Source organism: Loxodonta africana, chromosome 8 (assembly GCF_030014295.1).
Source record: "Loxodonta africana isolate mLoxAfr1 chromosome 8, mLoxAfr1.hap2, whole genome shotgun sequence".
Lineage (NCBI taxonomy): Eukaryota > Metazoa > Chordata > Mammalia > Proboscidea > Elephantidae > Loxodonta > Loxodonta africana.
The window spans coordinates 35688689-35714886 of NC_087349.1; the positions used below are offsets into that span (position 1 = coordinate 35688689).

General features: G+C 35.4%; 1 protein-coding gene across 1 annotated transcript in view; it reads left to right on the forward strand.

Annotated features, from left to right (window-relative positions):
- PPP1R3A (protein phosphatase 1 regulatory subunit 3A) overlaps nucleotides 1-20725 on the forward strand; it is a 50735-nt gene extending 30010 nt beyond the window's left edge. Inside the window, exons 2-4 of the mRNA XM_064289794.1 lie at nucleotides 15575-15633; nucleotides 15725-15849; nucleotides 17773-20725. Of these exons, the coding sequence (XP_064145864.1) occupies nucleotides 15575-15633; nucleotides 15725-15849; nucleotides 17773-20172 (2584 nt within the window). The 3' untranslated portion in view covers nucleotides 20173-20725. The remainder of the gene's footprint in view (nucleotides 1-15574; nucleotides 15634-15724; nucleotides 15850-17772) is intronic.
- The last annotated feature ends 5473 nt before the right edge of the window (nucleotides 20726-26198 follow it).

Consider the following 26198-nt stretch of genomic DNA (forward strand, 5'->3'; position numbering starts at 1 on the left):
GTTTTATTCAGGACCCAAAAGTCTTCAGCTGGGAGAGCCATCTTGACGCTTTTGAACTCCTTCCCATCCTACTCCCTCCTGTCCAGTGGTAGGATTAGAAGAAGATGAGATAGTGTCTCTTGTTTGATTTTCTTAAACCAGGCAGACTTCTTCGTATCTACATCATCTCTGAATCTGCTTATACCTACTCCAGTCTAGAGCCTGGGTAGGACAAATAAGTGTTGGCTGTTTTCTAGTATTTAGTGTTAAAATTAATATTAGCCAGAATGCTCGTGATAATTATACTAATGAGAATTATTTATGTCAAACAAACAATGTTGCCTCCTATATAAACAGTTCTAATCAAATGCACTACATATAGGAACACTTCAAGGCAGCAAAGGTCTTAAATTCATTTTATAAAATTAAATTACTGATTTTATATGGAAATGTGAATATGGCGTGACAAGTATCTATTTATAACAAAAACGTCTGTGGACCCATTGCAGAGTTTAGGGTGTATTTAGAGTTTATAAGCTAAGAAATTAGGCCTATCTCTCCTGAAATTTAGTAGGGAAATATTAGTGTAAACTTGTAGTTTAGACTAGGCTGGAGTAATGATGAATTGGCATGAAAATGCATATTGGCAACATATGAAGTTCCTGGTGAAAAGTTATACTATAGCACATTTATCCACAATGCAATATGTGGATAAACTTCAAAAGATATTTTCCTTCCATGAATTCTGTTGCAAGAATAGAAGTTTGAGCCCCTTCTTACTATGTTAACTCACAGACTGGCAATTTTCACTCCATAATATTTTCCTTACTGTTTCAATAGGGGATGAAGGTATTAACTTCATTTTTTTTACATTAATCCAAAATGCCAACATAATAATAATAGCTGATGCTTATTGACTGCTTGCTGTATACCAGGATCTGGTTGGTTTATATCCATTTCCTCATTTAGTAAGTTACACTGGTATGAATACTTACTCCTCTTACTTGGGTAAATTGTACTCTTTTTTCTGGGCTCCTCTCTCTTTTGTCTTCCTCTGCTTTCCTTTTCTGTACTTCAGTACCCTTTCATCACCCATCTTTGGGCCAAATTATTCAACTATTTGTTATATTATTCATGTTTCAGTCTCATTTTTAAAAATTAAGTGTTTTTTTCGCTTTGGTCTGCATTTAGCCAAAAAGCATTTTTACATTGGAGAAAAATATTAAATCAGATTTTATACTAAATTTTCACTGATGTAGTCAAAATGGTTCAAATAGTTTTGTGTGTAAACCTGCCTTGAATCAAAAGAACACGGCCTGAGTGGGAGGAGGTATTTGCAAGTGAAGTGGTAGATTTCTTTGTGAAGAAATGTGCAACGAGGGCGAGGACGGTAGAAAGAAAACAGTTCACAGAAAGTGTGAGTGTGGGACTGGGAAAGAAAACATGCGACACAAGCTGTGGACATTTGTGAGGTATGCCTCAGTGCATTGCATTAATAATTTGCATATTAAGAAGTCACAAGTCTTCATGTTAATGAATCCCTAACTAGTCTCTGACACAATAGAAGGATATATCCCTGGAGGAGTCATTATGGCCTATCATGTCGATGATCTGCATATTAATGACTCTCTTACATGTTCATCAACAGGTAGCCTAATAGGCTTCCATTGAGTTCTTTTTCATTAGCTTTTTAAATGTATCCTCTCCTCCCTTCCTTTTGTAATACTATTGTGAAGAGTTGACAAAAAGGTGCATTAGGATGATTTTAATGCGTGACGTAAGTTCACAAAAGCATCAAATTTAGAAACTATGCTTTAAGCTTACCTAGTCTGCCTAGAAAACTTTTCAAAGGCAGTTAAACACAAATTCAGCTTGATAATGGGGTTCTTATTTGGATTTTAACACAAGCCATCCAAACCAATTTACCATATTCTATTTTTCCTGATGTATCTATTTATGCTATCATTAGCACAAGTAGAATAACTAGTTTGAAAATATGTTTGTGAAACTGGATTGCTTAGAGATGGAAATGAATTCCAGTGGACTTCATATCTTAGAGGTTCCTAAACACTTATTAAAATGGAAAAGTAGTAGCTGATAATATAAAAAATATATAGAGAGGGGGAACACTAGACATATGTTTAATTGGATAGCAATCAAGAAATGTGTCAGTAACATAGTTTATAAAGAAAATATTCTACATTCTACTTTATAAGTAGTGTCTGGGGTCTTAAAAGCCTGTGAGCGGCCATCTAAGATACTCCACTGGTCTTACCCCTTCAGGAGCAAGGGAGAATGAAGGAAATTAAGGACACAGGGAAAGATTAGTAAAAAGGACAAATGGACTGCAACTAACACAGCTTCCATCAGTCTGAGTCCAGTACAACTAGATGGTGCCTGGCTACTACCACTGACTGCTCTGACAGGGATCACAATAGAGGGACCCGGACAGAGCTGGAGAAGAATGTAGAGCAAAATTCTAACTCACACACAAAAAAAGACCAGACTCACTGGCCTGACAGAGATTGGAGAAACCCCAAGAATATGGCGCTGGACACTCTTTTAGCTCAGTAATAAAGTCACTCCTGAGGTTCACCTTTCAGCCAAAGATTAGACAGGCCCATAAAACAAAATGAGATTAAAGGGGCACACCAGCCCAGGGGCAAGGACTAAAAGGCAGGAGGGGACAGGAAAGCTGGTAATAAAGAACCCAAGGTTGAGCAGGGAGAGTGTTGACATGTCATGGGATTGTTAGCCAATGTCATAAGACAATATGTGTGTTAACTGGTTAAAGAGAAACTAGTTGGTTCTATAAACCTTCATCTAAAGTACAATAAAAAAAAAATTAGAGAAAAAAAGAAAGAAATATGCCAGATACCTGGCGATTTAAACAAACAAAACCCATAAAATCTGTGATCTCCCATGATATACTGAACAATTTCTCTTCTGGTACTGTTGCTGAGTTATACACCTGACTTACTATCCAGATGCCAAAAAAAAAAAAAACAAAAAAACACCAAACTCATTGCCATCAAGTCAATTCAGACTCATAGTGGCCCTATAGGATAGAGTAGAACTGCCCCACAGTTTCTAAGACTGTAAATCTTTGTGGAAGCAGACTGCCACATCTTTCTCCCATCCTCCCATCGAGTAGCTGTTGGTTCCAACTGCTGACCTTTTGGTTAGCAGCTGAGTGCTTAACCACTGTACCACCAGGGCTCCTTAGCTCTCCAGATAACGGGTGGAATATTGACACATAGTTGAAGTTCTTTACCAAGCAGGGATGGATTACCCAATAAACAAGGTAAGGATAGGACATCAAAACAGGGGTACCAGTTGTCCAAAACGAAGACCAATGGTTGCCAAGAAAACAGGTTACAAGGAAAAGTGAAGACTGCAGTGGAAGGGAACTGGCAGGACACTAAATGAAACTGATACCAGCTCCAGTGCATGAGAATGTGCCAGCTGGAAATAAAGTTCACGCAGGGTCATGAGGGCACACATGCACAAGGTTTTTTAGACTATGAAGCCCCTACTACTTCACTTTCCTTGACATTTGTCTCCTCCAGTCTTTCCATGTAATTGAAACTCCTTTTCTTGGTGGATCCTTTGGGAGTACACTATTTCTTTCTAATAAACAAGAGGTGAGAGTGGGCTGTCAAGTCTAACTCATTCACCCACTACAAATTTTATGATAGAGTTCATCTCATTCTGCTAAAACGGCATATGCAACTTTTGCATTCAATTGCTAATATTATAGTTACATTTAAAAAAGTTACATCATGGATAGCTAAGACATACACACATATATATGTGTATATATATACACACACGTGTATATATATATATATAACTTACATATCCTGCTTGAATGTGTGAATAAGCAGAGGAGGGGACGTTACAGATTGTCAGTATTTAGGGCTTGCACATGCCTTAATCCGGTCCTTTTGCCAAATGCCAAAAATGGGGCAGAAGCTGAGCTATGAAGTTGGAGAAGTTTGGCCTTTGTTTCCCAAATAAAAAATAACAAAAACAAACCACCTCGTAAAGCCACCACCATCTTGGCTGTACATGTGCTTAGGTGAGGGGCTGCAATTTGGGGCTCTAGCCTCATACCTGCCACCCTCAGTTCTACAGGGGATCCCTTTGCTGAGAGGTGTTCATTTCTGAATTACTTGCTTTTGAAGTCTGGAAGTCTCACCACCCCTTTTTATTGACTTCAGTCTCCTAACACTTCTAAACATACACTGAAAATGTCAATTTACATTTTAAAAAACCTTTTCTTAAAACAGTTGGACAACAACAATATGTAACATAAATGTTATAGAGCTTGGATTGTCGAAGTTCAGTATTTAATAAACCAAATAATTTAGGAGATTGTTCCATGTAGATTTCACATAGAAAACATGTTCAACCAGGGTTGCTTTAACTGCAATTAACTGGCTCAGTAGTCATGACTCTGCGATAATGACTTCTTACACAACCACAAACAAATCAATATAACAGTGAAGAAAATAATGCCCGGAATTTAGTATCCTCTGGAAAAAATACACAAGGCAGTGCTCTCCTAATTTCTGAAAGATGGAGACAATACAAAGCTCTTAGCAATCGCTTTTGAGGGGAATGGTGGAGAAAAGAAATGTCAGTCTCTGAGATAGCAGACTCTCACCTGGACATTCAGAAGTTTCTTGTCACCAACCTGCTCCACCGTTGACAATTCCTTTCTCGAAGATCTCGGGGAAAGGAAGAACTTTAGGCCAATAAATCTAAGAATTTCTTTCTGATATCTCTCTGATGTACATTCCTTAGTTTTTCCAGTATCCATCACTTAAAAACATTTACATGTCTTTCTAGGTAGAATATAATTGGCAGGTTGTGGCAGAGGAGTCCCTTGGGCAGATTTACCTATAAGTCTTCTTCCACTTAAAATTCATGGATTCTGCTTGTAATTACTTTCATCCCAAAGCAACCTACAATTTTTCTTGGTTCACACTTGGACCTCCAAGATTCTACTTAATTATGCACCAGATCTTAACAATTTAGTGCCTCTTTAGAAAGTACACATCTCTAGAGAATTGCACATGGTCTTCAGATTCAATCACAGAATTAAATCTAAATAGTCCTTTTTCTCCCTGATTCCTTGGGGGTGAGCAAGAAAAAAATAGCACCTACCACTTTGACATGAAAAAGTAGATTTAGAGCTGCAACCCTTGGTAGGAAACAGAGTTAGAAAATGAAGACACATTGGAAAAGAAATTTACCAAAGGTAAAGTATCATTGTTTTCAGTACATTCTCAAGATCAAGCATTGATGCAATGGACAATGTTCTAATTTAGGAATAGAAACTGAGTAGATTTTTAGGAATGGAGCAATTCAGCTTTTTAATAAAACAGGTAAATGACTCAACACAACCATCTGGTGAGTAACATATTGGTATGTTTTTAGTTACTTGAGTGCTTGAGCAAGTCACTACAATTTACTCAGAATCTTGTACTTTGCCTTCATTTATGATTGCATTTCAAAAGTAGTAAATTAGCTTGCATATTGTTTTACCCAATATATTTCTTTATCCTAACCAATTTAAGGTATTGCTAATGTTCCATGAGAAGTTTCATTTGGGCATAAGTAAAATGATGTGAAAATAAATCATCCCACAATTTGTTATTAGAAATTAGAAAAGAATAGTTTACAAATTGTTGCAGATAGGATTTCTGTAGGTATTAGATTTAAATTGATAATTCTGACCATAATTGGGAATTCATCTTTGGCTGTATTGCATTATTAATAGTTACTTTAAGTGACTCAACTAACATTTACATTTCTTTTTTAAAAAACTTAAGACATTGCTAAACTAAACATTTCTAAATTTTATTTATGGCGCACTCCTATTAGTTATATAAGTACGGAGCTTGAAGATTGGAAGGGCTATTATCTAATATCAAATCCTAGAAGGGTAAATTGGATTTATTTTGAGCAATAAAGGAGTCGGCAGGTAGTAGCTCCCTGGCTGTTTAGAAAATGGTGTTGAGATTCAATGAGGTCTCAGCAAGGAAGTCCCTTGATCTGTTATCAGTGCTTGCCCTGGGTGTTGGAGAGGGAGGCCAGTGTGAACATACTGTATTTGCCATCGCTAATCTAATCCAGAGCTTTCACCTTAAAGATAAGGAATTTGATGCCCATAAAAAACAATGCCCCTTACTATCTAGTTATTAGTATCCAGATTCAGCATCCAAGAGGAATATAAAGCCATTTTTAAAATTCCGATGTTTTTTCCTTGAGGTTATTTCTTGCTGTTTTCAATCCCTGTTAATAACAGAGAACTGTTTTCATTTCTGGCAGTATCATCAAAGAACTGAACTTAATGCATCCTTTCGTCCTACATTCCTTTTATATATTGTCTTAATTTTTTTTCTTAGCATTCTTTACAGTCAGATATTTATCTCTCTAGTTGTCTCTCTTTCTATCAAAATATTTTTATTCTGTTTTTGGCTTTACCCTATTTTTTTCGCAAATAACGTGCCCAGGTAAGCACCCCCACACGTAGGGGGTGCAGCACAGCAGGCTTACAAAAATAGGTCAGCAGGGAGGAAAGGGGGGGTGCAAGGTTGGAAAAAAAATTCACCCCATGTATGTGTAAAAATACGGTGTTCCTGATGAAAAGAAGACTACGAATATTGCAACACCAAAGGAATAGGAATTATGCCCCAGTGGCTGGCTAATGTATTATGAAATTTATCTCTCATTAAGTACAAATTTTTGCTTCCCTCCTTCCTCCAATTTATAAGTGGGTATGAAATGTTAGAGTCCTAGGGAAACATCACCATAACATTGTGAAAAGAAATAGTACACAATGTGTAATTATTTACTCCGAAAACACTTTTTCAGGATTTCTTTAAGTATCCACTTATCAACGTCAATGCTAATACACTATTCTTAAGTGCCTTTTTAAAAATATCTAAAATGATGTTTATATTATTTCTGATTTGAAAGCTCTCCATTCATTTATTTTCCTTTCTTTCTTGAGGGGGAGGAAAGTGGAGGAAATTGAATGAGTTCACGAACTTTGAACAAAGAGGACTGGACCGAACTTCTTGATTAGTTTAACATCTACTTTCTGTTTATGACAGACAGGTGACACCCAGGATTCCAAATATGGTTCTGTTTGGGCAGTGATGAGCACTTTCAAGCAGAGCATTAAGGAGATACAAATACAACATTCATGACTCATTTTGGAAATGATCTTTTTTTTAATGCCAATTATTTGATTCCTCTTGGTATAGAATTATGTTTTTGCTGCCTAAAACCTTATCCTGCCATTCACTGTAAATGGTTGGGTAATTCCATCACACCAGACCTAGATTTTCTGGAACAGGTCTGAGAGGTTTCACCTATATTTTAAGAGACATATTATGGGTTTTAGCACCATGGCATTATAGAATTTTAGGAAATACCGTGTTATTGCATATAGTGAGAACTACTACACTTTGACCGTGTTAAAATTAACTGAAACTCACAAAGCAGAAGTGTAGCATACCCAGAAACTGCAGTAATATTAACATGGTGCCTAAATTCTGCCACTGAATAAATCAATTAGGTAATAAAAGAAGATGTGAATTAGTATAACTATGAACACTGTATTTGCAGAGAATACTTTAAAATAAAGGGTCACTTTCACTGAAAATATAAAGATTTTTCTTTGGAGTGTTGTCCTCTTGGTAGCTTGTGAATTACAGATATGAAATAGTATGGTGAACATTCAAAAATATAGATAACTCCAAATAAAATGAGCAACATTTTAATTGAGCGGTATGGTAGTATAGGATCAATGATCAGCAATGGTATTTACTTCATTTCACTAGTAATATTAATAATAACATTTATTGAACATGTCCATCTGTTGGACACTATATGAAATAAATTGCCCTGGGTAAGAAATATGCAATAGTTTAGAGAAAAATGAGTTATAGAGAGTTTAAGTATCTTGTCTAAGGGCATGTGGCTAATAAGCCCACACCAAACCCACTGCCGTCAAGTTGATTCCAACTCATAGTGACCCTAGAGGACAGAGTAGAACTGCCCTCTAGAGTTTCCAAGGAGTTCCTGGTGGATTGGAACTGCCGAGCTTTTGGTTAGCAGCAGTAGCACTTAACCACTATGCCAGCAGGGTTTCCCTATGTAGGCGGCGTAATAAGTGGTAAATAACTGGAAAGACTGAGATTTGCAATCGGGTCATTCTGCTCTTTTTCACTATGAATTAATTCTCTACAAAATGAATACAGACATAGTGACCAAGAAACTGATTCAGCTCTAGCTTTGCTGCTAGTCAGCTATGGCTTCTGTCATACAGTTTAACCTTTCTGACTTCCAGTTTCTTTATTTGTGAAACGACAGGATGGAACTATACAAGTGTTAGGTCCTTTATAGAGTTGAGAATCTATGAACTCTAGGAATTTGAGATGAAAAGTAAAATAAATTTTCTGAAAGTCATGTGGGACTTTTAGGTACAGAGTCCGTAGAACTCAATTTTTGTGTGGTTAACAGCTTGCCTTAGAAACATGAATTATTTTTTTAATTATTAATCTATTGTTGTTGTTGCTGTTAATTGCTGTCAAACCAGCTCCTAGCCATGGCGACCCCACGTACAACAGAGTGAAACATTGCCTAGTTCTGCATCATATTTACGATCTAGGCTATGTTTGAGCTCTTTGTTGTATCTCTTGTGTCAATTCATCTCACTGAGGGTTTCTCTCATTTTCTCTTACCCTCTACTTTACCAAGCATGGTATCATTTTCTAGCAATTGATCTTTTTTTTTTAATAATATCTCCAGTAAGAAAGCAGGATCCCCTGGTTAATCCCCCAGTTAATCACTAGACTTAACTCTCCCTGGCTCTGGTTTTGGAAGGGACGAGGCTGTAGATTTTTGGTTCTCATGATGCAATCAAGGTCTGGCAGGAGGAAGCATTTTTTAAAAATCTATAGTGAATCCATCAACAAATTCTATTGATGCTACATCAAAAGTTATAATTCAAATTTAGTTCCTCTTCTCTTTCCTCATTTCCATCACCTTTATCTTTCATCATTTTGTGCCTGAATTATTGTATAATCTTCATGCCTAGTCTTCCTTCTCCATTGTTCATCCTGTCCAGTTTCTCTTTTACACTGCCCCCAGAGTTAGGTCCCTACAAGTCAATCCGAGTATGTTTCTCTCCCATTTAAAGAACACCCCCATCCCCACTGGTTAAAAAGTGCCTAAATAATTCAGCCCTACTTTCTCTGGCATGCTAAGTCATTTACAACCTGGCTAACTTCCAGTATCACCTTCTGACATGCTCTTCCCAAAGCACTATCCAAGCCCTCTGAACAGCTCATTATTCTTGGATGTGCATCTCTTTTTTGTGCTTTCTGACCCTTACATTTGACTGCTACTGTGACCTCTGCCTACAATGACCTTACCTTTCTTCTCTAATTTGCCAACTCCTATTTATCCTGAAGACCTAACTTAGAATGTCACTTCCTTTGTGAAAAATTACCTAATTCTTCTGCAGACTATCCTCCTCATTCTTGTCCTCTCTTCTTATCTAAAGGGAATATTTTTCATATGTTATTATTTATTATACAATGTACTGGGGGGGTTATTGCTTATTATAACAATTGCCTATTAACATGTCTGTTTCATCGTTGGAAACCCTGGTGGCATAGTGGTTAAGAGCTACGGCTGCTCACCAAAAGTTGGCGTTTAGAATCCACCAAGTGCTCCTTGGAAACTCTATGGGGCAGATCTACTCTGTCCTATAGGTTCGCTATGAGTCGGAATCGACTCGTCGGCAAGGGTTTTGGCTTTTTATTTCATTACTCTGTAACTTCCTTAAAGAAGTTTATTATTACTTTTGTTTTCCCAGTGCTTATTACAATACATGACACATAGAAGGTGTTATGGATTGAATTGTGTTCCCCAAAAACATCTGTCAACTTCGGTAGGCCATGATTCCTAACATTGTGTGATTGTCCACCATTTTGTCATCTGACATTATTTTCCTACGTGTTGTAAATCCTACCTCTAGGATGTTAATGCGGTAGGATTAGTGGCAGTTATGTTAATGAGGCAAAACTCAATCTACAAGATTACGTTGCTTCTTAAGCCAATCTCTTTTGAGATATAAAAGAGAAAAGCCAGCAGAGAGATGTGGGGACCTCATACCACCAAGAAACATGAGTCAGAAGAACAGTGAGTCTTTTGGACCAGGAGACCCTGCCCTGAGAAATTCCTTGATCAGGGAGAGATTGATGAAAAGGACCTTCCTTCAGAGCCGACAGAGACAGAAAGCCTTCCTCTGGAGCTGATGCCCTGAATTTGGACTTGTAGCCTACGAGACTGTGAGAGAATAAATTTCTCTTTGTTAAAGCCATTCACTTGTGGTATTTCTGTTATAGCAGCACTAGGTAACTAAGATAGTAGGAGTTCAAAAAATCCATTAAGAGAATGGATGACCCTTCTTATTAAAAACTGTGACTATATTATCTGATTTAATGTGTGGTAGAAATGAACTATTGCTCCACAAAATACAAGTCTTAATTTCCAAATTTATACCATAGTAGTTTTTAGATTTTGTTTAATTCTTTGACTTCTAATTTAAAGCATTGTCTTGAACTTTGGAAGGGGTGATACTTTAAGCCTGAGATATACAAAAATATGCATGCTTTAATTTATTATATTCTTTTCTGAAATTAAATTTTAATGAGGGAAGAAGAGAAGAGCAATGTAATGATAATGATGGTAAATGGTAAAGAGGAGAAGGAAGAAATTGAAAGGATGTTGAGTATTTATTCAATAACACTTATTATGCCACTATTATGTGTCAGGCACCATGTTAGCCACTAGGAATACAATTGAATAAGAAGCTCTCCTGCTCACAAAGGACTCAGGGAACAAAATGGGGTGTATTAGGTCCCTGGGGCACCTGTAGCAAAGTACCACTGAGTGGCTTAAAATGACAAAAATTATTGTTTCGCAGTTTTGGAGGCCAGAAGTCTGAATTCAGGTTGTCAGCAGGGCCATTTGCTCTGAAGGCTATAGAAGATCCTTCCCTGTCTCTCTTGCTTCTGGTAGCCCCAGCCCTTCTTTGGCTTGCAGCTGCAGCCTAACTCCCTCTCTGCCTCCATCTTCATGTGGCTGTCTGCCCTCTGTGTGTGTCTCTGTATCTCTTCTCTTTTGTAAAGACACCACTCAGACTGGATTAGGACCCACCCTACTCCTCTATGACCTCGTGTTAACTTCACTGATAACATCTACTAAGACTTTATTTCCAAACAAGGTCACATTCACGGGTACTAGAGGTTAGGGCTCTAACGTATCTTTTTGAGAGACACTATTTAGTCCATAGCTAGGGGAGACTAGAATATTAAAAAATACGTTTTGTTTATCTTATAATACTATACAGCTCTGGGCCTTATCATCATCAATTGTCAGTTCTTCGCCCTATTCTCTCAATTTTTCTGAAGTTATTTTGAATAAACCCTTTAGTTGTAATTGGTCATATGACTAATATTTTGAATTTGAAACAGGGTTTTATTTGTAGACATCCTTTAATCTAGGCTAAAGATCAGCCCAATTGTCTTAATTAATTATCTGAAACTAGAATTCACCAACTCAGGTTATACACATAACATTTTATTTCTTTGGACCTTCAGTTCATAGAAACAACAGATTAATTATAATGCTCACTTCATCACATTTTCATCATTTGTCCATGCATGGTCTTCTTTTATTTACTTATATATTCAACTATTTAGTTAGATATACATAAGTAAATAAGCGCCTGCAAAATTACCACTCAAGACAATAGCTAAATTCTTACCATTTTTCACCACTCTTCCCTCTAACTTGCTTTAGCTGATATAAACGTAAGCTTGAAAATCAAGTTAATAATTCTCTTTCTTCCTTTTTTAAAATATTATTATATTTCTATGTATTCCTTGCTATATATTTTTAAATTTGAGTAAAGTTAAGCTTAATACAAGAGAATATACTCTGAAGTATTATATTGGTACTGTCCACTTAATATTATATCATTAAGATTCACCTATATTTTTGCATCTCTGTGGTTTATTAAATTCGAATGCCATGTAATATTCCTTTGTGTGATATGCCATAGTTTTTTTTTTTTTGTTTGTTTACTACACTCTCTGTTGAGAGACATTTGGGTTGATTAAATGTTTGTGTAATTGATGACAGCACTACTGTAGACCTTTTTATAGATGTCTCCTGTCTATGTGCAAGGGTTTCTCTTGGGTATATACCTAGGAGTGGATATAGTGGTCAATAATAATATAAATGTTCAATTTTAGAAGATAGACTGTATACCAAAGTGGTTGCACCTATTTATTCTCCCACCAGCAATGCATAAGAAAGCGTATAGCTCAATACCCTCATCTCTAACTCCGTATGACAGACTTGTAAATTTTTGTTAATTAAAGGGGTATAAAATGGTATTGTCTTATAGTCATGTTTTGCACTTTTCTCTCCTCTAATAATGCTGACCATCTCTGCATGTGCTTATTGGCATTAGAGTTTTTTCTTCTGTGAAATATCTGTTTCTGTCTTTTGTCCCCACTGAATGAGTTATTGTGCTTTCTTGTTGATTTATAAGAGTTCTTTATATATTCTTGATACTTGTGTTGATTTTGTGTATTGAAAGCATCTTCCTCTAGTTTGTAGCTTACGTTTTTACTTTCTAAAGATGTCTCTTAATGAACAAAAGCTTTAAATTTTAAGAGTTAAATCCACCAATTTTTTATAATCAATGCCCTCTTTCACTCTTATTTAAGAAACATGTTCCTATGCAAAAGTCTGAAAGATATTCCCATTTAATTTCTATTAAGGATTTAAAGGTTTTAAAAAAATATTTAAGCACTTAATACATTTAGAGTTTGTTTTTTAATATATATTATGCCAGTTTCAGAGCCCTGATGGCGCAATGGTTAAGAGCTTCACTACTAACCAAAAGGTCAGCAGTTCGAATCCACCAGCTGCTCTTTGCAAACTCTATGGGGCAGTTCTACTCTGTCCTATAGGGTTGCTATAAGTCAGAATCAACTTGATGGCAACAAGCTTGGTTTTTGGTGCCAATTCCTTCATTTCCCATAAGAGTAACCATTTTTAATTTACTGAAAAGGTCCTAATTTCCTGGCTGTCTCATATGTCACATGTGTCATATACCAAATTTCCATAGATGTGTGAGTCTGTTTCTAAGCTCTCAATCCCATTTCATTCGTCAGTTTGTGTGTCCCTGTACCAATATCACACTGTCTTAATCACTAAATATTTATAAAAAAACAAATACCAAACCCATTGCCATTGAGTTGATTCCAACTCAGAGCGACCCTATAGGACAGAGTAGAATTGCCCCATAGAGTTTCCAAGAAGTGCCTGGTGGATTTGAACTGCTGGCCTTTTGACTAGCAGCCGAATTCTTAACCATTACGCCACCACGGTTTCCAAATCTTTATAAGAACTCCTGAAATCAGGTAGTGTAGGTTGCTTCCCCCTGCTATTTTTCAGAAATATTCTGGCTGTTATTATCCATTTGCTTGTCTCTTTAGAATATATTTTCAAATCCTGTAAAAAACTGTTTTGGTATTTTGATTAGAATTGAATCTGTAGATTGGTTTGGGAGAAAATCAACAACTTTATAATGTCTTCTTCCTATCTATGAACATGGTATATTTTTCAATTTTTCTGTGTCTTCTTTAATATTTGTTGAAACAATTTTATTCTTTTCCTGTAGGAGCTTTTGCTCATAAATATCTGATCCAATATTTAAATTGTATTTATTTTCAGCTCTTCTTCTTTGTATTTATTCCAAAATATAAAACTTTTAATTTTTTAAACATTTCTGTATTTAGCTGTTTTTGTAAGAAACTGAACATAATAGTACACAGATGAGTACCTAATTTTTGTTCCTAAAATGAGATGCAAGCAGGCTCCTTTCCTTTTGAATCAAGTACTATTTAAAAATTGAAGTATTTTAGGAGGATTGAGTTAGAAAAAAAATGATTCTTAGCATTTTGGTTAGGTAAAAACAAAAACTTTGGAGTAACTATTATTTTCCTCTACAAATGATATCTTCAGTATTGTTATGGCAATAAAGAAGAAGCAGGAATAGTAAAGGCTTTTTAATGTTTTATTTGTAAAACACGCATAGCATTTTGTGCATGGATAAGAAAAGATGTGTCATCTCACAGTTACAGTCCACCAAAATGAATCTTTGCATAGTTATTGACCCCAAAAAAATTGACATCATTAAATAATATAAAGAGTTAGAAATTCATTGAGTGTCAATTATGTAAATAATTTATTTTTCTAACAAAATTACATTTATATAGTGGTGTTATTTTCACTTACGGGTCCAATGAAGTTACCAAATATTGTTGGTAAAGTTAAAATTAAGCTTTGTGAATATACACAAAATGGAAAATTACCCTCTTTCATAATCAGTATGGAAGAGTTTGCAATTTTCTCATGATTTGGTGAAATAAAATTTGCCAAGATTTACTTGATTTTATTTCTTGATCCTTCCTGGGATTTGGATCAAAATTGTCTATGCAATGAAAACTAGACTCAACTACACAAATTAATTAGCCATTGTCCAACTCTCTAGATTTCTTTTGTTGCAGAAAAAGTCATTTAGAAGTCACTAGAAGAAAAATTCAGCTGAGACAATACGAGATAATGTGAATACTGGGCCAAACATTTCTGAGAGATTGACTCATGTCACGACTATACACAAAGTGGGCTTTTTCACTAATACTTTCCCTACTGAGTGTCACTGGTGAATCTAAATTCTAACGACTCCACAAATATACCTAAAAACAGTCTATATAAGAGAGAAAATAGTATTTATCTTTTTTAATCAGTATGCAGAATACGATAGAAAAGGGAGTGTAACCTGAATCATTTTAAAGTAAGAACATATATGCTCACATATGAGCGATCTGAAGTCTCGGCTATAAAACTAGCCTGTGGCAATACACATATAGTCTTTTAACTGAGTATAAATTTAGCTGCCTTTTCAGTTTTTAGTTAGGTTGTGTTTTTCTCCTTTTCTGGAGAGAGAGTTAATATTGTATCAGTTCAACTGAAAGAATTTTGAGTAAAATGGAACACAAAAAAATTAATAATTGAAATGTTAGAAAGCAATTTCCTCAACCACAAATGGACTGTCAGCTCATAAAACTTTATCATTTAAACAAGAGAAAAATGTTCTCACTTATGAAGATTAAATTCATGAATGATGGAATAATCTGCATTTACACGCATTTTTACTTTGGTTATATAAGTTTTAATATGAATAACACACATTTAGAAATATGGCATTGTGTGAATTATTTTTCAATTTTTCTACCATCAGTATTTACCATTGCTTCATTCCAGAAGATTAATTTTGTTAAAAAAAATACAAAGTAAGATTTTAAAATATGAAAGGATAAATGTATATTTGCCTTATTACTGGCTTGAGTTTCACCCTGTATAAAAAATATTTAAAAGATGTAGTCCAAGAAAATATTTATAACATTTTTTTTTTTTAATTTAACAGTAAAGAAGAATCATCGGTGACATCAGAAGGGAATAACTTTGAGGATTCAAAGGTTATAGGTAATGTTTATTTAATTTTTAAACAAAATCTGTCTCTTTTGCTAACAATTAAAAAAAAATTCACACATGTACAATCATATTAACTTTTCAGATACCTATATCCCAACAATTGTTTGTTCTGCTGATGACAAGGAAGACTTGGAGACTGGTAATCAAAATGCAAAAGACGTAAACAGGGAACATGATGAACATAATGAAAAAGAATTAGAGTTGATGGTAAGTGTTCTGGTTGCCACGGTATTAGAGGAGATGAATCCATTTATGCTTCAAAGATGCTGCAATGCCTGCCTTTCAAAAGCTTCAACTAATATAATTTGTAAATGTGAAAGCACAGCCTATTCTGTCCTTGCATCTCCAGCTTGATCAACAAGGCACTTTGATTTCAGTATGTTGCTTCTGGTCTCTGCAGTGGTAAATTAATGACATTCATTTCTTATCTCTTTACCAGCGGCTCCGAGTAATAGTTTTTAGGAATTACAGGAGAGGTAGCAGTACCCTGATGTGCATTTCTAATCTTTGTGACAAGTGTACACTTAGCATAAATTACTTCTCTGTAAAATGAGAGGGTTGGACTAGGACTAGATGATTGTTACGGTCTGATCCTAGAAGCCTATGGTTCTTGCTTTACTTTTTTTTTTTTTTAACTTCCATCCTTCTGAGATTCTCATAGTTTTGTATCATTGCAAAGCATTAAATTACTAGTGAGAAGAAAATAGCCTGGGCCATGATTTTTAAACAGGAAACAAATTCTGTACTGTACAATTTAGTATTAAATTTGTTATCATAAATTTCACACTTGGTGAACATTCAATCTATTTGGCATTTTGGGGTGTGCTTTAGATACCATTTTTTATCACAAAGGAAGAAACAGCAGTAAATGAGTCACACAATGCAATTTATCCTTTACTGTATCTGGTTGGAGCTCCTCTCATTGGGATGCCTAGATTCATAATCATCTAAGATTAGAAAGACGTTTGCCTCTTCAGTGTGAGAGCTGAAACAGAAAAGAAACGGAGCTCATCTCTTTCCCCACACATTCCACTTTTTCTATAGTGATATGGGAGCTGCACACTAAAGTATGCAATTTACTTTGCTCCAACTTTAAGAAACTACAAAGTTGTCACCCATTGTGAGAATTCTCACCAGCTGAAAGTTAGCATCGCCATTTTTTTTTTCAAACCACAGAATATAATGAAAGAGCCCTGAAAAATCACATACTTCACCAACACACCTCATTAGAATGAGCAGGCTCAAATATAAAAGTTTGTTTAGAAGTTACTGAGATTGTACGTCCAATAAATGAACAGGGAGCTGTAATTTAGATGCTAATTTACTCCATGCTGACGTTAATGCATAAAACAATGAAGCTCTATAATAGATGGAAATACAACCAAATCTGTGGAACCCACAGGCATTGGCTTACAAGACAGCTGTGCAGTTGACAAGTAACATGAGCCTTATGTGAGAAGAAGGGGAAGACGTAAGATTTGCATATAATTATTGAGATCATGCAAATGTCAGTTATGAGGAGAAAAAAAAAAAAAAACACAGGCATCTCACTGTTAAATCCTGACAGTTGGCATCACTGAAGAGCTCAAATACATTTGAGTACCAGTTGGCAGAGGGTCATTAAAACAGAATTTGCAGAGACATTAACTCCCTCACTTTTCTTTGAGTGACGTTTTGCTATTAATAGTTTGCAGAGGCTTTGCAGAAAACATATTAATAAGAGAAACTGTAACGGGGGCACCTACAGCAAGTATAAATGCAGCAAGGGGCGCCCAGGAAGCTGCTCTCTAATTGATTAGCATGGAGCTATCAATGTGTATATCCTTAGTGAGGAGAAAGTGCAATGACAAGCAAGAATAGTTGAATAATACAATGTGATATTTGGAAGCTGGGAAGGAGAGTGATTAATTTGGGCCCCTTTTCTTATTAATCTCATTCCCAAATCATACCCCACAAAGATCTCCCCAAAACATCCGGCTTCCAGAGGAGTTTGTACGAAATCTACAATTAAAATGAGTCAAGGAAATCTACCAGATAATTACTAGCTGAGTTAATAAAACCTATATAATTCATTTTGTATATTTAAAAAGATCACTTGGTCATTATTTTTTGTTTTTTTCATCCCTTAAGATAAATGAACGCTTAATACGAACTAGACGTACTCCTCCCAGAGATGAAAAGAATACATTTTCAACAGATCCAGTCAATTTTCCAAATAAAGCTGAAGGGTTGGAGAAGAAAATCCGCCATGAGATATGTACTGACTTGTTCGAAAGGCCTTTGTCTCCAAGTTCATCAGCAGAAAGCTCCTTACAGAGAGATTTTTACTACAATGAAAAATATTCCTCAGGAAATGAGTGTAGTTATCAACCATCAGAGAAAATTACCTCAGGTATGGGAGAAATCAAGCCATCATTGGGAGATGCTAGCAGTGATGAATTAGTGCAATTATGCGTCAGCAGCAAAGAACTGGATGATAATGCTAATCCAGCCCAAGAGAGGGGCAGAGTGCAAATATCCTGTCCCTTCCCAGATCAACTAATGGCAGGCAGCCTTAAGAAAAAACATAAAGGAGAAGCTAAGAAAATTGAAATAAAAGATCGGGAATGTTTAAGAAGAGATTTCCATTCAGGAGAATCTGCATATCTGGAAGAAACAACACGAAAAGGATCTTCCAGGGAAGATTATGGCAGTGGTGAGGATAAGGAAGAGCAAAGAATACATTTAAGTCTTCATGAAAAAGAAAACAGCAATTTTCAATCAGACTTCCATGACCAAGAAAGGAAGACAGGCCACTCTCAAATAAGTGTGGAAGTATTAGGAGCTAGTAGCAAAGACCTAACTGCTCTGTTGAGCAAGGAGACCACAATTCCCAGCCGGCCAATAACAGCAGATACGTTTCCTTCACCAAGGACACATTTAAGTTGGGAAGAAGTTGTGGTAACAACCCCAGAGCGTGATTTCATGACCAGTGGAGGCACGACTTTAGGAGGGATGCCGGGGCAAGTCTGTTCACCAAGAAATGAAAATGCTTTGAGGAATGATTATCCTTTCCAAGTTGAAGAAGAAAAATCAGATTGGGTTAATCCTGAAGATCAGAAGAAGAACACACGGCATAAACTCAGTTGGAATGTTCTAGAAAGTCAGAGAAAAGCAAGAGAGAGTAAGACAAATGTAGCAGAACAGGTCACAAAACAAGCAGATTGTGAAGACATATGGGAAAAGAGAGATAACACAAGGAGTTTGAAAGGTACTTCTACAGAATTGTTTACCTGCCAAGAAACAGTAAGCTGTGAACTGTCTTCGCTAGCTGATCATGGTATTACTGAGAAAGCAGAAGCAGGTACAGCTTATATAATTAAGACAACATCAGAAAGTACTCCAGAAAGCATGTCTGCTGGAGAAAAAGCAATAATTGCTAAGCTACCTCAAGAGACAGCAAGAAGTGACAGGCCCATCGAGGAAAGGGAAACAGCGTTTGATCCACATGAAGGGAGGGATGATGACTCACATTATACCCTTTGTCAACAGAATACAGGAGCTGTAATCTATGACAATGATTTTGAAAAGAAATCACATTTAGGTATTTGTAATGTACATGTAGATGAAATGGAGAAGGAAGAAACCATGTCTATGTACAAGCCTGGGAAGACACATGACAGGGAGAAAAGTAGCACTGGAAATATAACATCTGTAGAAGAATCCTTACAGGCCATTACAGGGCACCATAAAGCAGCTTTGAAAAGGGATTTACACTTGGAAATGTTGCCAACAGATGAAAAAATGTTTTCAGAAAATAGAGATGATGGGAAAGTCCAAGAATTATCAATGAAAACAGACTTAGATGTCCTCACTCCTTCTGCTTTTAGCTCAGACACTAATAGAGCTTCTCAGAATGGTTCTGACATTTCTAATCACCATACTAAAACTTCAGTGCCATCTGACAAACAGACAACTGCCGCAGAGAATGCAGTTACTACTGTGGCTATCCATTCTATTTCTAATAAATCAGAAAATAATTGTAATCCAACAAGTGAAATCCAGGATGTTGAGAAGCACCCTCATCCTGGGTCTATAGCTGAAGAAGTTCCCAAAAGCTCAGGAAAAGTGGCATCCAGTTGTAGAGGAGAAAGATGCATAGGCCAGGTTTTCCAACAAGGAGAATGCAGTGTGGAAAAATCTCTAGGGCCAATGATTTTAGTCAGTGAACCTTTTGAGAACAAGGAAGAAGCAAGGCATGGCAATGAAGGGTTACTAAACTCCGAAAAATCATTATGCTCTTCAGGTAACAAGGAATGTGAAAATTCTGCCTCTACTAGTCCCCCGGCCGAAGAAGGTCAAGCTCAATGCAGTGAATCTCTGCTTTCAAGATACATCAACTCAAAAATACCTTATTTCCTTTTGTTTCTGGTATTTCTTGTAACCATCTACCACTATGATTTAATGATTGGCTTGGCATTCTACCTTTTTTCATTGTACTGGCTATCCTGGGAAGGGGGGAGACAAAAGGAGTCTGTCAAAAAGAAGTAACCTCAGCAATATTACTTTTCTCTCTTAAAACGTAACGTATTTAGTCCCAAACATTTGGATTGGTGAAACAGGCTATTCATTGTTCAAAGAGCCAGCGCAGTTTTTCTCTTGAAGGATCATTTAAAAAGGAATGCGTATGAAGTTTGCTCCTTCATATAAGTAATTATTCTATATAGGACCATTATGTTTGGATCATTAAATACCTATATGAATATGAGATCTGAAGCACGTCAAGTTGAAATTAGGTACAGCTGTTGCTCCTTAGCAGGTTATGAAGTTGCAATGCTTCACATCTCTTCACTACTTAAAGTGCCATTTCTTACATTCATTTCTTTTGCCGTAAAGCTTCTTTTTTTTTTTTCCTGAGAGTATTTTTCCCCCTACAGCTTTTAAAACTAGAAAAAAATGGACAATGGCAGAAGGACATTTTTGGTCTTTTAGTATTGACCATGAAATTTGCATTTACCACTGTATCATTTATTGTCACCTTTTGATAGCTCAAATCTCTCACTTTGCATTTCTTATTTCTAAGAACAACACCCATGTATACTGAAATGTGTAAACTTAAATAAAAGAAGGACATTATGTTTGCATGGATAATACTTTGTACCTACACACCTTACACTTCCTTTTTATCTACAAAGCCAGGGCATACATAAGTCAAATCTGACAAAGACTGAGGCAATTGGGAGATTATCTTTCAATTCTATATGATTTTGTGGGTAGCCTGTCTTGAAGGAATGTTTTTCTCTTGTAAAGGGAGACTGTAACACAGCTGAACGATTTCAATGTCAACTATTATTCAGAGTTGGAAATTCAAATAAAAAGACCCACAAGCATTGCTTAAGAATGAATTTGTGCCTATAAAGCATAAAGTATTAAATGATAATAATAAAAAAAGATTTCCAAATGAACTATTTGTTCTACCTGGAAGTATTTTTGTCTTCAAACAAAACTTTTCTCAGTATAAGACAATAAATTTTCTTTCAAGATGCAGTTGGAGAACAAACAGTCATTGGTGGTATTCGTTATGTGATTATCAGGTTGGTAGGTGATGATTCAAAACTTTAAGTAGGCAGGAATCTGAGGGAGAAATAAATATCCAGTATAGCAAAAGCTTTCGCCATTGTTATTATCTTTGGCTAAGTATGTGAAAAATGGCACTAATCATTTTAGTCAAGTAGGGATAATACAAGGATTCATACCCAAGTGACTTCATCAATCATTTATTGAGTGACTACTATATATAAAACCCTGTGCTCTGTTCTATGGCAAGGCACTATCTTCAATGCTCTGGATTAAAGCTAGGCATAGGTATGTAGTATGATAATTTTAAATTGGCAGAGAATATGGAAGGAAGTCATACAGACAGAGCCTACATGAATGATTCTTTTTTCATGGGAACCTTTTTGATAGAACATGTAATATTGATAGTTGGAAAGAAAAAGTAGTTTGTTTATACCTCAACCCTATAAATGTAAATTCAATGAGCAAAACCTGTCTATATACAGAATCCCACATATCTAAGAAATGTGCATTTGTGGGAAGACAAAATGAGAATGAAACACTTAAACTGACTGTCACCTGGTAGTAAATGATTTCCGTAATTTTCTTTAGGTAAACAACTATTTCCAAATCCCCTAATTGCATGCTTCTCTCAAGTCCCATTCAAATTGAGTGCTTGACTTAAACTGTTCAGTTGAACAAATACAAACATCCTGAAGTAGAACTTAGAGCAAATATTTGATTATTTGAGAAAGCATATTTTCATTAAATACAAGTGGATTACTGGAGGCAGTGCCTAGAATATTATCTCTAAAATTGCTATTCTGATAATTTTGTTGACAGGTAAATTACAATGGAGTTAAGGTTAGCATTTCTTCAGTTCTTAATGGCCTGGCTTTTGCATTCTACCTTTAAGGGTTTTAGTCAATATGCCATATCTTATTAATGTGAAGAAGAATAATACTACATTGCTTTATGAACACAGGTGCCTGCATGTAATTATTCCCCTTAAAAAAAAAAAAGCCATATAATTTCTTCTTTCTCTTTTATTTGACTTTTGGTAACTTTAATCTACAAAATTCCCTCACACATATTTGTAATATGACAATAGCTATTTCAAAAGATTTCAAAATTCTCTATTAGGTATTTCTTTGTAGAAATGATTGGTGATTTAATGACTTTCCAAACATTACTTAGGAAGAGCTGGCAATAAAGTCGCAAGTACTTGTGAAACTATGGCTAGGTGGAAAGGTAGATTTTTACAACCTGTTTTGGCTACATCATTATATTGCACAAGAGAAAACGATCTTAGGAAGAACTGAGTGTGACTCATCATGGCAAGAGTAATCTTTATAAGCACAGCTGCCCTTACCATATCTCCCCGAGCATTGGTTAAGTGCCAAAAAAGGGCATAGCAAGAACGTAAGCAAAGAGAGATGCACTGCACATTGGGTTCCTAAATTGGGTAAGAAATGTAATATAGTAATCATTACCTTTGATCTTTTGGGGGTTTCTATTAGAAACAGCATTCTAAATAAGTATCGCCAAGTCAAGCAACTATAGCTAGGAAAAATAATTACTTTTAAAATTCATGCTTGTATGAACTATTTCAATAGATTTCTCAAAGTAAGAAGAAATAAGTCTGTGAGATGACACCACCCCTCAATCTTACAGGACATTGGGTAAATGCAGTATGTTTGTTTCCCTGTTGAGTGATAATGTTTTGATACTCTCCTGCGTAAGTGGAAAACTTAAAAATATCCAGACCAATGTTGGCCAATAAGTAACATATTTTAGTTTTCCAGATAGCATTCATGGTTTCCATTCATGAATATGGTTTCCTATCACCATGCGTGTCATCTTCTTTTTTAGGCTTACATTTTGCATTTAAATAAATCAAACAAAACAAAACATTGGAAAAGTAGCATGAGAACTAGTAAAGACCTAGACAGCAGAGCTGGCACTTCCAGTACTGGTTCAGCTACCGATTTCTGTAATCAGGATCTCTGATTTCACTGAGTGAATATAGAAATTGAACCATGTAATAAGGATTTCTTTTATTATTTGTATCCTGTCTTAGCCAGTTCCTGTGGAAGAACAGGATCGATTTTAATTCTGCAACAATATATGAAAGAAATATGACACCATGCTTCTCCAGTATCTTCATCAGTGTATACCTTTACGAAGAGTACTGCTAAAAAATGTTATTTGTATTTATTTAAGTTCATTTGCTTATTTTTTCTATTTTCAGAAATAATTCATAATAAAATCATGGCAGCATAATTTGCTTTTTATCTGTTAAAAAGATATTGGTCACTAATCCAATATGTTTCTATCACTTTCTCCAAACCTCTTTAAACAGCAAGTTTCATTTTCACTAGACTTTGAACCTAGCTTTGAACGCTCAACTGTTGTATAAGAAAAGACATTATGGTAGTGTGTTAAAATTTTATTAAAAAACTACTCTATAACAAAATCTACCTATTTTTGCATCATTTCTATTTATGCATTTGTTAAAAGCATAAATATTCCGTTCACTTTGGAAAGGGTAAAACAATACATTATATAAAAATTTAAGGAAAAAAAAAAACCCTAAGTCTTTTCTTTATATATCTAATTCTTTATATTCATGATAAAGAGGGCCCTGGGTAAATCTATACTGGATTACAGACAAATTGTTTTTATTTGGCTATAATGTCTCCAAGATCTGATTTTGGCAGCAGAGTTTAACATCTAATTAAGTTTTTTGGTCTTGGATGAAACTGGTGTATCTTCTAGCTTATCACCCCGCCTGAACCTTCCAGGCTCATTTTCCAGTGTTCCCTGCCTCAAATGCCCTATTAGAGACCAAGTCACGCCACGCTCATCTGTTCCTCTATAATTGCTCACGTATTCCCCTCTGCCTAGAGGACGCTTTTGGCTGGCCTTCTCTATCCAAATTCTGCAAGCTTTTCTATTTACCACTTAAGTCCTCTTCTCTTGATGTCTCCTACTATGTCAGCTGGTGGGATCCCTCTACACTCAGATCTTTTCTGATATTTAACTCTTCTTACATGCACTGGACCTTTGACTCATCATACTAGCTGGATTTTCTGCTTATTCAGGATAGAAACAATGGTTTCCACTTCCCTCCTATCAACCCCTTAAGGTCCAGCTTGGTGTGAGAGGTATGTAGGAATCCTCAATCAACGCCTGTGAAATAGGATTGAACTGCAGTGATGTCTCCTTTCTCTTCTGTCTCTGAGGTCCCATTTAAAAATGAATAAACGTAACTAAAAAAAAAAAAGCTAGGATATTCCTGAAGAGAAGCTAAAAAGAGGCAAAGAAAGCGTTGAGAAACAAGAGTAAGTAGTGCAGTGGATTTGGGATGTGGGGAAAAGAGAAACAATTATTTCTCTCCATTCTTCTTAACAATTAAATTGGTGTTCTGTATTAATTCTTCCTGGTGTATGAAAGATTTTCTTATTCTATTTTGTGGGAAATAATATACAAATTATACATTAAAATATAAAGGATGCATACCTGATATCACTGGCTAATGTGAAAATTAACAGAACAAGATATGTTTTTATATAAAGCAGCTCAGTAGCTTAAAACCAACAAACATCACAAGGTATAAAGCGTAAGAAACTCAATCCTCCCAACCACTGCCATGCCCTTTAAAAATGGCTGACCTGTCAATTTCACACCTGTGCTGTATGGACAGTTTTAGGGTAAGCAAATACGACTAGCAAAAATAGTCGGTGGATTTTTTGAAAAGAAAATATTTACCTGATTAACACATAAGAAGAGAGTGTTTATACGTGTGTGTGTGTATACATGTAGAGTATATTATATATAATGTAATATAAATATAATATATACACACATATACATATTATTTTGACATTCCAAAAATGACAGTAATGGCAGTGAACATAATCTACTAATACTATGTGTAGTGATGTATGTAATAAGTGAAGTTTGATTCTTTCCTTGAAGAGACTCATTCTATCAGGTTAGAAGTGAAATTCAAATGCTAACACAAAGATGTGCCTATTTTTGAGGCGTAATTCAAAGGAAAGCAGTGTATGTCCTGGAAATGTAGTAACACGCCATATAACAGCTTAAAACCATCAGCAATTAGTCTCTTAAGACTTAAACAACAGCGAGATACATGCCTACTATATCATAGAATTCATCAATAGCATGTATCGGTTGACTTGGTTCTGCGTGGAAACAGATTTAAAATTTCCTAAAGACACAGTCTATAAAACATAATATTAAACAGCAGAAAGATGGTGCTCAGAATTCATTATAACAGCTTAAAAATTCTCTTTGTAAACACTTAAATAACTCATCATCTGCTTTTAGTAATTTTATGTAGGAGGTTTTTATGTTAGAGTTTATAAAATATTTTTTTAGCCAAGGAACATTTAGGAAAATATCATAGTTAAATCATTTTTATACACGTGCTCTAAAAACGATATTGACACTTTGTTTCAGCACATTGTCTCTTCCCAATTAATCAATAAATCTTTGGAAAATCCAATTTTCTCTTTTCTTCATGCATATAAACTTTTCCCACTTTTAAGCAACAGTCCTGAGTCCTAACTAAAGAAAGGAATAAAGGTTAAAGAGAAAACAAGATCATTTGTTTCCTAACTTCACAGAAGTAAGTGGAAATATTTTAAATCCATTTCTACTCTTTGAAAGTTGGAAAGAAAAAATAAGAAGTAAAGGTTAGAGATTATAAATATCCTTCATATTTATTTAATAGTCTTTAGTGCTGGAATCAGAGCTACAGGGTTGCTATGAGTTGGAATCAACTTGATGGCAACGAGTTTGGTTTTTTTTGGTTGATATACATATATATATAAGGATCAACTTGACAAGTGCCATAAAAAACTTGATATTTATTGGAATTTTACTGAATGGGTACATTAATTTGAGAATCAACATTTAAAAAATATTGAATACACCCATAAAAGTAGTATATTTCTTAATTTGTTCAATTTGATTTTTTTATTCCTTCAATCGTG